We start from the raw sequence: 15135 nt of genomic DNA on the forward strand, positions 1-15135 counted from the left end.
GTAGTCAATTCAAATAAACCAGGAAGGCAAAAAACATAGAAGAATGATTTGTGCTTAAAAATGAAAACAAACCACGTTTTTCCCTGTTCACTCATGTTTAGTAGGAAAGTTTGGAGCAGCAACGCTACTGTGTGTGGGTGAGTTGGGCTGGAAGCCCTGAGCCTGCAGTCCCAGAACGTCCCCAAGAGAGCTGCTGTGACCCTGGGCATCGTTCTCTAAGTGCTATTTATTGCCTTGATCTGCATTGCTGAAAGTTTGGAAACAACAAACGCATTCATATTTGTGACAAAACATCTACCTACTCATGACTTGGCAAACAATCACTACAAAACAGCAATACAGTAGAAGATGAGCGTGCTAATTTCACAGCCAGAAGAGAGCTTGCTGGAGAGCCACCCCTGAAAGCTCCCACTTCACATACTCTGAAGAGAACCCCCTAGCCAGGCAGACTATCCACTGGAACCTCCTACACAACCAGACCCCATGAGCTGCCCACACCGTCCAGACCGGAGAGGTCACCGTGTCCCCTGAGTGTGGATGGGGATTCACTGTGTCTGTTTCCAAACCTGGTCCCTCTGGGTCAGTCTGAGACCCCCACCCCCCAGAGCCCAGCCTTGCCGGCACGTGACCCCATGTGAGGGTGTGGGTTTCTGCTGCTAATGGGCTGGGAGAGGAAGGGACACAGCCACCATGAATACTGGGGTTGGTTCTGCAGTTTGATGGAGCAGCACCTTCAGAAGGACTGGACTGGCAGCAGCAGTACCAGCAAACAGATCAAGCAGGACTGGAGCAGGAGCAGGGGGGTTAGGCAGAGAGGCAGGGAGGTAGGCAGTATTTCAATTGCTTGACATACTCAGTTGCCCAGAGCGCAAAACATGCATCCATCACAGACTCATCTCTAGGCTTCAAAGAACATCGAGAGTTGTACAAAACCCTTTTTGACCTCACAAAATCTGACTTCAAAAACTCTACCAGATGCTCATCAGATGAAAATACCTGTTCTATTGCTCTAGGACAGAATAAAAAGCACCACTCAGTCGCTGGCCTGTCTGCAGGTTACCCACACACTCAAAGGATGGGTCCAGAGAAGCACATGAGTCATGGAGAGCATTAAATGAGCTCGACGGTGCTGGCCACTGTGGGGGTCGGCTTTGAACCCCAAGTAGAGAGGGAATCGCCTTCGTCTCACTTCTGGGCCCGCAGCCCGTGATGGACCACTATGTATGTCAGCAGAATACTTTCTTTGTAGCAGAGAAAGCAATGTTAAACCTTATTTTGTTAACACACCCATGATGAAGATCCATCTATAGGAACCAATGAAATAATCAAGGCTCTGCTATTAGGGGGGATTCAGGAAACTGGAAAGGCTCAAAATAGCACTGCTGAGTTGTTATCAGATTTTAAACTCATCATCAGCAAGTCTTTTCTGCTGTCTCTGTCTTTAAGCATCCCTACCCGATAGACTGCTACAATGGAATGAGGAGGGCCCACAGTGTGTTTGGTCTTTTTGTTTGTTTTTATTCCATTATAAGAGCGGTCCCAACTTATCGAGTTTTCTCCTTCCTCATTAAAAAGAAAAAAAAAAAAAAAGCTTATTACTTCCCTAGATGGTAAGAGTTAATGCTATACTCTTTTCTCAGTAATTACAGGCTTTAGGATGTCTTTTTAAGTGGGAGAATGAACGTGTCATGCAGTTAGCCAATAAATGCAATCCCTGATTAAAATATGAGTTCTAAAAGTTTGCAAACTTCTAACTATTTCCCTAGTGCACTTTCAGTTTCAGAGATGTGAACCTGGCTTCTTTCCTCCCCCCGCCCCCACCCTCACATCTTTTTGTAAGAGCTAAAGCTACGTGTCTCTTAACTTTACCAATCACACCCTCACAAACTTAAGTCGACAACTATGTGCTCAAAAATCTTTGTTTTCCCTTTGAAACTGGATGCGAAAAAGAAATCTCTCCTGTCAGTGGAGACGGCTGTGAAGGAACGAGGCGCCTGCACGTAAATCTCCTTAAATTTTTTGAAGAACTGCTTCTCTTTATCCCACTGGTATATCTGGGAGAACGTGTAGTCGCTCCCCAGGGCCAGGTAGTGATTCTCTTTAAAAGAAAAGGGCTGCAGAGTCATGGCCCCCCGGGAGGGTAGGGCCTGGATCTCCACGAACTGCTTGCTGTTCCATCTCATGACCCTGGAGTCCCCGATGAAGCGGGTGAGGGAGAGGTAGAGGGCGTTCTGCATCCGGAAGCTCTTTACAGCCAGCACGTCCTCCATGTTGGGGATGTCACTGTGGGGGACGAACTTCTTGGAACTCTTATTCCACTGGAGGATGATGGGGACCTGGGAGCGGCTGGACAGGATCAGGTGTGACTTTCCGTCTATGTCCACAAACTCAGCATCCGTGTCCCTGAACCACTCGTGCAGGGACTGGTACGAGTAGAATCCTTTGCTGTTCCATTTATACACGGTGGACAGTCCGGCTTTGGAGCTGTCGGCGATGACGAAGAACGTCTCGTCCTCGATCTGAAACAGCTCGATGTCGTTGGGCTTGGAAATGCGAGAGACTTCTATGTCTTGGAATTTGACAAACTTGGTCCAGCTCTCGTCGTATCTGTAAATGTGAGAGCCGCCGAAGAGCTGGGCCACCACCACGAAGACCTGGTCATCGATGAGGATGGCCTTGCAGCCCACGATGGACTGACCTGTGCTCCAGGAGAGGAGAGAGGGGGGTTAGGACAGCCACTGTGAGACCCTCCTGCCCAGAGTCAGAGGAGGACAGATGCTCTGTGACACCTCTTCCACGTGAAGTCTAAAAATAGTACGAGTAAACTTATTTACAAAACAGAAACGGACTCAGAAACACAGGCAGCACACTTATGCTTACCAAAGGGGAAAGCGGGGAGGGATAAGTTAGGAATATGGGGTTATCAGGTACCCGCTACTGTATATAAAATAGACCTACTGTATAGCAGAAGGAACTATGGTCACTGTCTTATAATAACCTATAATGGAAAGTAAACTGAAATATATACATATTTATATAAAATGGAATCACTTTGCTTTATACCTGAAACTAACACAATATTGTAAACCAACTATAGTTCAATTAAAAAAAAAAGAAGTAACAAACAACAATGAAGAGAGTTAATATTTGTTTATGTAAATCTAAACTACATAAAACAAGAACTTCTTCAGGTAAATCAACTGTATTAAATAATAACATATTAATCAGAATATTTTGAGTTTAATAAAAAGGATGAAAAGGATAAATAACTATGTAAATCTAACTGGTATTTAAAAATTGGTAACTAATAAAGTCTTTAGGTAAATTAAAAAAAATGCTCATCTGTGCTGAAACTGGTACTCTTGTGAACATGTAGTCATTGTGGAAAAAAGTATGGCAGTTTTCAGAAATTTTAACAAAGAATTACCATATGATCCAGGAATTCTACTTCTGGGTTTAAACCCAAAGAATTGAAGGCAGGGTCTTGAGGAACACCAAGTTCACAGAAGCATCATTCACAATAGTGAAAAGGTGGAAACAATCCAAGTGTCCATTGATGGATGAATAGATAAACAAAGTGTGGTATATACACATCATGGAACACTGTATCACCTTAAAAAGGAATAAAATTCTGACACATGCGGTGTCATGGATGAATGTTGAAGACATTAGGCTAACTGATGTAAGCGGTCACAAAAAGGCAAATAGTGTCTGATTCCACTCATGTGAGGTCCCTAAAGGAGTCAGTAGAGAGAGAAAGCAGAAGGGTGGTACCCAGCGTCTGAGAGCAGGAGAGAAAGAGGAGCTACAGTTTAATAGGCACAGAGTTTCAGTTTTTCAAGATGAATTCTGGGGATCGATGCAAGCCTAGGACAGCACACAAACATAGCTAAGATGCTAAATTTTATGTTATGTATATTTTCCCACAATTAAAAAAATAGTTTAGGTATCTCTCCATAGAAATAGCTAAGTGTTGGTCACCTTGGCCTCTGGTGTCTTTAGAGGCAGGTACATAATTCAGGAAATTCACTAAGACAGAAATTGTCTGCATGCTATTCCGAGCTCCACGGGTCAGAATGAAGCAATTAAATGGGTTTCTTCTCTTGAGGGTTAAAACGCTAGGAATCAGGACTTAGAGGCGACTGTATAGCGACTGCCCAGAGCAGGCGCTGCAGGAATACCTGCTGATGAGCCATTATCTGAATGATCCAACCATGGCAGCACCAAACCAGAACTTTGCAGGAAAGGGGAACCTTTGTAGTCATGACTCCTCTGTCTGGGCCAGCTCCCACCATCCTCTCCCAGTCTGCACCCAGAGTCTCCCCCAAAGCCTCCCTAGTCTTCCCATTCCAGCCAGAGAACAACAGCACCACTCACATCTCAAATAGTGCTGACCCTCCATCTAGGTCATTCAATTAAAAGTTATTTCTTTCCCCTTATTTCCTAGGCAATTTGGACCAAAGTGAATTTTGTCTGTAAATTACAAGGATAATTACCCAATTTCTATTCTTAGTATTAACTTTGGGGGAACATGGTGCCTGGTTCATAGGGTGGTATTTACTTCTCTCTCCCATTGCTTTGGCTTCCCTGCAGGAACCTGGTCCCTTTCCTTTGTTGAAAACTAACTTTTTAATGTTCATTAAAGGAAATTTTGAAAACAATAATAGGTAACACTTTTAAAGGCACTATTCTGAGTCCTTTACATGCTTATTATATACTTAGTATATACCTACTGAATCCTTACAACAGTCTTATGAGGCTGGTACTCTTATTACCATCACCATGATCCTCATTTTATCAAGGCATAGAGAAGTTCGGTAACTTATATAAGGTCACACAGCTATTATACAATGTGGCAGCATCTGAGACTCAAATCCAGAGAGTCTCATTCCAGTCTACACTCCACCACCAATGTACCAAAAAGCACAAAGAAGGAAATTAAAAAAAAAATCACTTGAACTGAAAATGCTGAAATAACACTTAATATCTTGATATAGTTCTTTAATTGCCAATCTCTGCACATACTCAAAGGTGTTTTTTAAAAATAGACTTGGGCAAGAGTAACCTAGAAACTTACATTACCATATGTAAAATAGATATCCAATGGGAATTTGCTGTCTGGCTCAGGAAACTCAAACAGGGGCTCTGTATCAACCTAGAGGTGTGGGATGGGGAGGGAGGTGGGAGGGAGGTTCAGAAGGGAGGGGGTATATGTATCCCTATGGCTGATTCATGTTGAGGTTTGACAGAAAACAATAAAATTCTGTACATCAATTATCCTTCAATAAAAAAATAAATTAGAAAAGAAATGGGAAAAAAATAGATATGCACTTACAGTGTACACGGACTTTTTATAGGTTACTTTTCCCCCTGACCATTATGTTGTGAACATTTCCCCCACGTTATTGTATCTTCTACAACTTGCATTTTAACACTACATCAGAGGGTAAAGCGTCTGTCTGCAATGCAGGAGACCTGGGTTCGATCCCTGGGTTGGGAAGATCCCCTGGAGAAGGAAATGGCAGCCCACTCCAGTATCCTTGCCTGGAAAATCCCATGGACGACGGAGCCTGGTAGGCTACCGTCCATGGGGTCGTGAAGAGTCAGACACGACTGAGCGACTTCACTAATATTCCATTGCATGGAGACACCACATTTTACTTAACTAATTCCCTAATGCTGGACATTGCAGTTATTTCCAGTTTTTCATGACTGTAAATACTACATTTCCCTGTAGGAAAATCTGTTTTTGAAGACCATCTGGCAGTGGAGAGATTGCAGAGCAGACGTTGTGCACATTTTTAAGACTTCTGAGTTTAAACTACTAAACCGCTTCTCAGAAACTGTTCTGACTCCCACCTGCCAACACTAATTGAGGTGCATGCTCCTTGCCCCCTGAGGCCTTGGCTACGGAGGTCCCTGCTCTGCTGGTCTCAGCAGAGGGGCCGTGTGAGACAGAAAGAATTCCTTTCTTGGAGATCCTCCATACCTCTGTCAGGGGTAGCATATGACATTGTAGCTAATGGAGTTTCAACAGCAGCAGAAATCATGTGTGTGCATGTGTATTTTAATCTAGGAGGAGAGATGCTGCAACATATTTAGTGGGCAGAAATCAAAAGGCAAACGAAATTAACCCAAAACAGAAGAGGTGAGAAGATATGTAGAAAGAAGAAGAAGAGATAAGGAGCAAAGCCGGGGGGTGAGGGTCATGACCCTGGGTCTCCCTCACCTACTAGAAGACAGATGTCCCTTTTGCATGATGCTCAGCAGGGCCATGGAGGAGGAAGCATGTGTCCCTCCCATTCCTTGGAGCCCCAGACTTGCCAGGCAAGAATGGAGAAAAGCCTGCCCAGCCCTTGCTAACTCTGGGATCAACCTGTGATCAAACAAGATGATAAATGAGGCATGCACGGCCCTGAGAGGGGAGAACGGTCCACATTTGCCTTGGTCTGGTTCAAGGCAAGTGGTTCAGGGCTGTGCCCTGGCTCATCCACTTGTCGTATGCCCAGCTTGTGTGAGCTACAGAGCTTTCCCCCACACCAGGCTGAATTCTAGCGAGTCACACTCCTTCCTCCGAAGAGCGACTGACCCCCTTACTTCTGTAACCACCCTTCTCCCCCGCCTCCCTCAGGCCATTCCCTGCTGGTCCTGCCATTCTTAGACTTAACGAAAGTTGTAGAGATATTTTTACTGAAGTCAAAGAGTTAGGGTCTATGGGGGAAGGAGAGCTACTTCCTGTTGTTTTTTTCACTATAAAATACAGACAATAAGTACACACTACAAGGCTGTGTGATTGAGGTAAGAAATGATTTATGAATCACTGAGCACATAAATATGAGCTGCCTTCCTCTGAGTGAAAAATTATGTGACAGTGGATGCTATTTGTGTTTAATGGAAATTCATGGATTAAGAGAGCAGAGAGAACAGATAATTCATTCCAATAAGGTAATCAAGGAATGCTTCCTGTAGGAGGCTGCATTTGAGCCTGGAAATGCAGGTAAACAGAGAAACAAAAGAAAGTGAGGTGGTTGAATTGTAGGATGTGGTCAGAAATCATTGACAGAAAATTGGCACTATGTGTTTGGAAAAGTGTGTTGGGACCCTGATGTATGAATTCTGTGTGCTTTCATAAATTAAGAAAAGTAAAATATCCGAAGCTGGTGGATCTCCCGAGTGGTGGCAGCAGGGAAGGAGAATCACATGTTCATTTTTTATGCACAACTGATATCCAATTGTTAAGAATTTGCTATATGCCAGGCCCCACGCTAAGTGTTATATAAGCTACCCAGTTAAATTCCCATGGGCCCAACACTATGATACCATTTTACAGATGAAATGGGAATTCATGAAATTACTATTTTACAGATGAAAGAGGCTCAAGGAAGTCAAAACTCAGCCAAAGTCACCAGTTAGAAAGATCCAGAGCCAGATTTCTGAAAATACTGTCATGCTGGCGTTCTTAAGCTGAACAAACACAAAGCTTTATGAGCTGTTGCAGCTCGTTTCTTGCGCTGTAAGGAGGGTCACCATGGGCTTTGCGTCCAGCTGCCACCTCTCAGAAGATTCAGACATCGACCCTGAGAGGCCAAGGAGTCCCTGCAAACCAGCAAGCTCCAGTCCTGGCTCTAGCCTCACCCACTCTGCCCTCATCACTTCCCACCCACCGGCTCTGCGGTCTCTGCCAGGTCACCTGCCTGAACTCTTGCAACAGCCTTTCAACTACCTTCTCCGATTCCACTTTTGTCCCCTCCCTACACACAGACTACTCTCCACCCAGCAGCCGGACACAGCCTAGCATTCTGTAGCAGGCACCCAAATCTTCCGTGGAGACTGGCTGATGGCTGCACAAAATCCTCCATGACTTGGGTAAAAACCCAAGCCCTTGGCAGGACCTGCAGGCCCTCAGGAGCAGCCCTTCAACCTCTCTGACTTTGTCCCCTGCAATGGCCCCTGGACCACTCTGTCCAAGCCAAACCAGCCAGCGGCATGTTCACCAAACAGGAAAAATACCCTCCTGCCTCTGGGCATTTACACTTGCTCTTCCTTCTGTCTGAAAAGTTCTCCACCTCCCCCTACCCCTGCTGTCCATGTGCGTCAAGCCCTCATGTCCCACAGGTTTTATTCAGACACCTCCTTACTGAAGCCTCTACCAGACACTCTATGTAACATTTCAATCCTCCCATGCCTAGCACTTCAAATCTTTCCTCCCTGCAACCTTTTCCCCTCTTAGCATGCTGCCATCTAATGTTTTGTATGTATGACAATTATTTGCCTTTTTTTGTCTCTTTCTCTCTCCACCATTATAATACAAACTCCTTGAGTGTGGAGGTTTTCCTTACTTACTGCTATAGTTTACTCACTGCTATGGCCCCAGCACCTAGATTGGGCTTGGCTCAGAGTTAAGTGCTTAAGAAATCTTTAAGTGAACAAATGAATGAACGAATGGCTTGAAGAACCTGGTGGTGTGACCTATGCAGTATGTAGGAAGGGCAGGTGGGGGGCAGAGCTGTTGCTTCCTACCAAGGTCAAATGGGAGAGGGAAAGGGTGGGATGAGCAGTGACGAACCCTGGGCTCTGCCTTGGAGTGGTTCAACATGCCTGAGCCTCCATCTCTTCATTCATAAAGGTGAGAAGGAAGTCGGCATTAAGAACTGCCTGCGCTGTGCCTGGCACTTATCAGTCCTCACATCCACGTGAGGCAAATCTCCTGCCTATTTCACAAATGAGAAAACTGAGGCTCAGAGGCCACAGCTACTTCCTAGCACTTAGCAGAGTCAGGAGTAGAACCCACATTCATAGATTTTCAAAACCTGAGCTCTTTATACTTTATATACTTCCTCTCTTTTGAACGAATGGTGCTTGTCCTCTTGTTGTCCCCCTGGGACCTGCAGTAATACCTCAAACAGCTATTGTGAGTTCCAGTGAGACTAACCAGCTCCTGGATCCCTGTAAACCCACAGCCAGTGCCAGCATGAAGCACTGGCATCAGAACTCCTTGCTTGAAGGAACGACTCCACTCGGCTCCTACTTCCTCACGTGGGAGGCAGGAGAGAAGGCAGAGGGGCTGGTTCATTTAGCCCTCACCGATCTTCTAGGTCAGAGAAAAGACACAAGCCAAAAACCTTGCAGGCAGCAAAGCGAGTCCCTCTCTCGCACTCCTTTCTCCTCTAACATGGACTGGCTTCAGGGTCTGGAGGCCTGGGCTTCCCTCCATCGTGTGCTGCGCTGTGAACCACAGCACTCACCGGTGCTGAGTCTGCGCTTGGAGCGAGTAAGGCTGCTCCCCAGGAATGTAGGCTCAGCACTGGGAGGCCAGATGGCATCTTGGAGCATGGAGATGTGCGTCTCACAGAGCTCTCGCCAGGTCAGGCTCATTAGCAGCTCTGCCCCCAGTGGTGAGCGCCTCTCTCCCTGCATCTCTGCACCTGTGGCAAGGCCACCTTGGGCCTGAGAGGTTCCTAGGAGCCTCCGGACCCTGAAATGCTACCTGGACATGCCCTCTCTGCAGCAGCAAGATGCTGCTGCAATCAGACCAGGAATCACGGAAGGAAACCCTCACATGGGGCCACAGTCAATGGTGCTGTTTGTAAAGTCAGCATTATGGTCAGGTTGCACTTCAGTAAAGAAGTCTTTGAAAGATTATTTTGACTTTATCCCACTTATTTAAAAAGCAAGTAGATGGTCCATCTTTGGTAGCTCTAAGACACTGGGATTCAATGACAGCACCGAATGAACCACCAAGTCTTATCCCAAAGTTTGAATTTAGGAAGCCATTTATGCTTCTTTTGTACGTATTTACTAAAAGGAAGGGCTTCCCAGGTGAACTCGCCTGCTAAAGCAGGAGACATAAAAGATCCCTGGGTTTTATCTCTGGGTTGGGAAGATCCTCTGGAGGAGGGCATGGCATTCCGCTCCAGTATTCCTGCCTGGAGAATCCCATGGACTGTGGAGCCTGGAATGCTACAGTCCATAGGGTAACAAACAGTTGGACACAACTGAAGCAACTTAGCACGCACACACTAAAACGAAGCAGTGATCACCAGGGCCTGGCCAGGGGGCAACACAAACAGCTATAGAGAGTGTGTGTGTGTGTGTGTGTGTGTGTGTGTGTGTGTGTGTTGTGTGTGTGTCCATACATGTGTGCATGAGAATGTGCATGTGCATGTGTGTATATATTAGCATTCTAGTTACCAGCATCACAAAAGTCAAAGGAGGCATATAGCTGCTAAAAAGCTGGTGCAGTCCTAGGCTGTCATGACTGTTCAAGATCAAGGGATTCTAGAAGTGACTTCTCTCCATTTCAGGAAAGTGCTTCCCACCACAGGCCCCCCATCACCCTCTCCCTTTCCAAAAGGATCACCGACAGTAAGTAGAATCACCACCTGAGCTTTCTGTGTGCATCATAACTGACCACATCCAGAAAAAGTTGGAGAGAAGTGGGTGGGCTGGAAACTGTTCCCAAATCAAACCAAGCCGGAGAGCCAAGATCCCTCTCAGGATGACAAAAGAACATTTCTTCTCTCCCGGGTTTTAGGCTACTCTGGAACGAGGTCGGTACATCCAGTCAAGCCACAACACACCTGTAATGTTGTCATAGCTCCGGAAATTCATTTCGATGTGGTCCCATTCCAGTACCATGCAGTTCTCCATGCTAGGCTGAGCGATGGCCACGTACACGTCATTCTTGGAGTTGAACGTATCCACTGAAACGGACTGGTAGGGCAGAGTCTGATGAACGACAAAATCTGGGAAAGCGTGTTTAAAAATAAAGTCTACGTGAGATCTCCTGTGAGAATTATGGGCCGCTACCCCCACCCCTTCTATCTTTTCTCTCATTGATTCCAAAGAAAACTGGGGAGGAGGGAGGGTGGGAGAGAACAACACACATCCCAGCGTGTTTCAGTCTGAGAGATTCCAGAGGGTTCTGGCTTGCACGGGATTAGCAGATTGAACGCACAGCTTCTTACACAGCTTCCTTGAGATAAATAGCTCACGAGTTTGGCTAGAGTATCTCAAAGTTTTAAACAAATTTGGTGAGACCTGGCTTTCAAAAAGACAGGACAGCAAGGATGCTGCAGAGTAACATTCCTGAAATTACCATGAAATTTACTCTGTGAAGGAGGGATGCTGTGGTTAAATTCCTTTGGGAGATGCTGTATTTTTAGCTCACTCAGAACAGTCCCAGTAGTAAAGAAAAGTGAAAGTTAACTCCCAAAACGGCACTTCTGGAAACCAAACTGAACTCTCTGCCTAGGTCTCGGAGGTTTATAAAGCCCACAGTTTGGGGGAGTTAACCTAAGGGTGTTTACTGGTCACTAGCCTCATAGCAGTGCTAAGTATGGTGGTACCTGGGACCTGGGCAACGCTCTGCAGCTCAGAGAGCAGTTGCAGGAGATCTGTTAGATTTTCCTGCAGCATAGAAGCCGTCCTATTTGAGCGCATGCTCTGTTCCTCCATATAGTGGTAAGTCAATACCCGTCATCTGTATCACTCCCCTGAGCTACAATGACTCACGGTGTGAAATCTTGGTAGGAATGTACAGTTCCACCAAGAAACAGGGTTAACATGCCATTGGATGCAAGAATAGTTAGTGTGGGGGGTAGCCAGAGCACTAGCGAAGAAAAAAAGAATTTTAAAAAAACCCAAAGCATTCAGAAGTTTATTTCTCTGACCAGAAATATTTTAGGGTTCACTGCTTCTTGGCAGGCTAAAAGCGCCCAGAATAAAATGCGGGTGGATGTCTGGTTTAGGAAAGTCATTCCTATGAGAAAAGCTTGGCTTTGCCCACCTCTTCCCCTCTCAATCCTTCTTCATGCCAGCTGAAGTCCCATCTCCTCTGCAAAGCTGTTCTGATGGGCCCAATCCACAGGACCAGTCCTAACTCACTGGACTCACAATCAGGCCCTATTGTTCACATGTGATTATTCACGGTGATTGAATCTCCAATTCTGTGGCATTCTGGTAGCTCAGTCAGTAAAGAGTCTGCCTGCAAGGGGAGACCCGAGTTCAACTCCTGGGTCAGAAAGATCCCCTGGAAAAGGAAATGGCAACCCACTCCAGTATTCTTGCCTGGGAAATCCCATGGACAAAGGAGCCTGGTGGGCTACAGTCCATGGGGTTGCAAGAGTCGGACATGACTTAGCAACTAAACCTACCTACCTATAGTGACATCAGGGTCAGATCTGGAAAAATTCGAGGAATCTTAGCTCCAGAAGCTGAAGCTCAGAGAGGGTGTGCTCTTGGCCACCGACACACAACCAGCATGATGTGTCTCCTGAAGGGTTTCCTAAGAAAGGGCCTGGGTCCCCACGACACCAGCTCACAGCCGCCATTCAAGAAATAACTGACTCAGAAGCCTCACAATGATGCCAAATGAGAGAGGCATTTAAAGGGCAGACACCAGGTAATAACTAAGGGAGGCCAGTGCAAAAGGACCAGAGGCAGGTAAGTGGCAGAGCAGCTGAGCCATTGTTGAGGGGGGAAGCGTGGACAGGGTTGTGACAAGCAATGCCAGTCAGGGGCAGGAGAAGGCGGGGCTGAGGAGTCAGGGCAGAGTGAGGCACCGCAAAGAGCACCGTGCCTGCAGCCAAACCACCTGAAACCACCTTCTGCCTTTGAATTCCCAGCTGTGCACTTGCCTTTACGAGGCCTCAGTTTACTTATCTGCAGTATGGGGACAATGATCCCTGCCTCTCAAGCGCAGGGGCAGGGACAGATTGGGCAAGGCAGTGGACATGCTGACCTCAGACTCAGCACACACGAGGCAGTCCCCTCCACTGTTCTGGCCACTGCTGGGCTATCTCTCGGGGAAAGTGTCCATTGTAATGGCATGTAAGATAAAATGCCAGAGTTATGAGTCTGCTTTTTTGCCGAGTGAGCTCGGGGAAGTTACCCAACCTCTCCCTGCCTCAGTTTCCTCATCGTTTATTATGATTCATACTCATGTAGAACAGTGCTTTACATGCAGTGTGTGTTCATACATGTCACCTTTTTGGAGGAGGCCCTTTCATTGCAAGTGGACAGGAGCTACTGACTTGGCGAGTGTGGGAGGGCTGACCTCAGCCCGGCCCACTCTGAAGATGTCGGGGGAGAGGATGGGCCTGAATGAAGGATATTTGCAGGTGTAGAGAGAAGGGGGAGAAGCAGAGAGAAGGCTGCCTCTGCCTCTGACAGCAAAAGGTGGCCGAGGATCAGTGGGGACAGGCAGAAGGAATGGAGGAGGTAACCCCCTTCTGAAACATTCAGGAGCACCAAGGCAGGTGGGACACATGGGCTCCTAACCCGCCTGCACCCAGTGCTCCAAGAACTCAAGGAAGAGCTTCAGATTCCCCAGGAATAAAGTGAGAGCCACTTCTATCTCACAAGGGTGCTGCAGAGACCCAATAGGAGAGAGCCAAAAGTGTGAGCACCCAGGCTTGGCTGCACTCAGGAGTTTTACACACCTCACAACGACAGTGAGAAGCTGCCTGTGTGAAGGCTTAGGGAAGAGCCAGCATGGCTCCAGGTTCCCTCTCCTCTCTCTGCTGCTGCTGCTGCTAACTCGCTTCAGTCGTGTCCGACGCTGTGCGACCCCATAGACGGCAGCCCACCAGGCTCCCCCGTCCCTGGGATTCTCCAGGCAAGAACACTGGAGTGGGTTGCCATTTCCTTCTCCAATGCACAAAAGTGAAAAGTGAAAGTGAAGTCACTCAGTCGTGTCCGACTCTTCTCGACCCCATGGACTGCAGCCTAACAGGCTCCTCCATCCATTGGATTTTCCAGGCAAGAGTACTGGAGTGGAGTGCCATTACCTTCTCTGTCTCCTCTCTCAAGATCCCCCAAATACCAGCGTTGCTTGGTCAAAGACTAAAAATTGGAAAACTCGCCTGATTCATTCCAGTGGGCCCTGGCGGTCCCAGTGTAAAAGTCAGAAAGTGCTCTGGGGGCTGCAAGAGGTTTCCCTGGTCACAGGCTGGTCAATGGGAAAAGGAACAGGAGCAGCCACAGTCTGCTCCCTTTCTTGGAGGTAGAAGAGTACAGCCGGGTTCTTTGAATTACGGCCAAGACGGCTATCAACTCCTCTAGCATCTCCGCTTGACTTTTCTCATCCAAGTATGCCCGAGGTTACAAACACTCCCGATGACTGACTGTAACCCCAACTCCTTGTATGCAAAGACTTCTGCCTACACTGAATCCCCAGCAACAGGAGCACTCATGAGCTTAAAAATGCAGGCTCTCCAAAGCACAGACCCAAAAGTTTACATTTTTTCATTTAAAAAAATTCCAGAAAGAGAGCTGTCAAAAATAGAGAGCATTTTACAAATCTAGCCTTTAATGGCCCTATTTCCATTTATTTCCCCCAAAACATTGGTTTCACAATATTTTCTATATCCTAGCTATCTGGCAAAGCAGAGACTCCTAAATCATTTGAATTATAAACCTAATTCTTTTTAAGTTTTTTTTTTTTTTAATGTGGACCATTTAAAAAATCTTTATTGAATTTGTTACAATACTGCTTCTGTTTTACATCTTTTGGCCTCCAGGTGTGTGGTACCAGGGATTGAACCCACACCCCCTGCACTGGAAGGCAAAATCTTAACCACTGGACCACCAGGGAAGTTTCATAGGTCTAATTCTTAATAGGAGACTCCTTCTCCCTCTTCGATGACCAAAAAGGGGAGGAGGAAGAGGAGGAAGAAAGAAGAGAAGAAAAAGGGGAAGAAACGAGTGAAACAATATGATTGATGAATGTGTGCTTGTGTGAATGGGGGAGGGGACCTGGGGAATTTAAACATCTTCCCCCATCCCCCTCTTACATTACTTGTCACAGACAGCAAAAGCACATTCATTGCCGAAAGATCTCCAACAATCCACATATTGATATGACATCAATTTACTAGTGTTAAAGTATTAATGGCCTTCTCTGCAAAAAGCCCAGCCACTTCCATTCACATCGGATTAAGTTCATGATGTCAGTAGGACTCTTACAATTTAGGCCTTGCTCCCACTGGAATCAACAGATTTTTACATAGCTATTTATAGCACTTGCAGGAAATAAATTATACATGATGCTGATCCTATGGGGAGAGAAACTGCACATTAATGCATTATTTCTCTTTGCATTTTCATCAGCCCTGAAATAGGGAAGCTAACGGG

General features: G+C 46.4%; 1 protein-coding gene across 1 annotated transcript in view; it reads right to left on the reverse strand.

Moving 5' to 3' along the window:
* Nucleotides 1-1544: 1544 nt before the first annotated feature.
* The window catches only part of LGI2 (leucine rich repeat LGI family member 2), a 28690-nt gene continuing 15099 nt past the window's right edge, over nt 1545-15135 (reverse strand). Inside the window, exons 7-8 of the mRNA XM_065907487.1 lie at nt 10581-10745; nt 1545-2698 (exon numbers count right to left, since the gene is read on the reverse strand). Coding sequence (XP_065763559.1) covers nt 1881-2698; nt 10581-10745 — 983 coding nt within the window. The 3' untranslated portion in view covers nt 1545-1880. The remainder of the gene's footprint in view (nt 2699-10580; nt 10746-15135) is intronic.

This window comes from Muntiacus reevesi, chromosome 16 (assembly GCF_963930625.1).
Source record: "Muntiacus reevesi chromosome 16, mMunRee1.1, whole genome shotgun sequence".
In the NCBI taxonomy this organism is placed as follows: domain Eukaryota; kingdom Metazoa; phylum Chordata; class Mammalia; order Artiodactyla; family Cervidae; genus Muntiacus; species Muntiacus reevesi.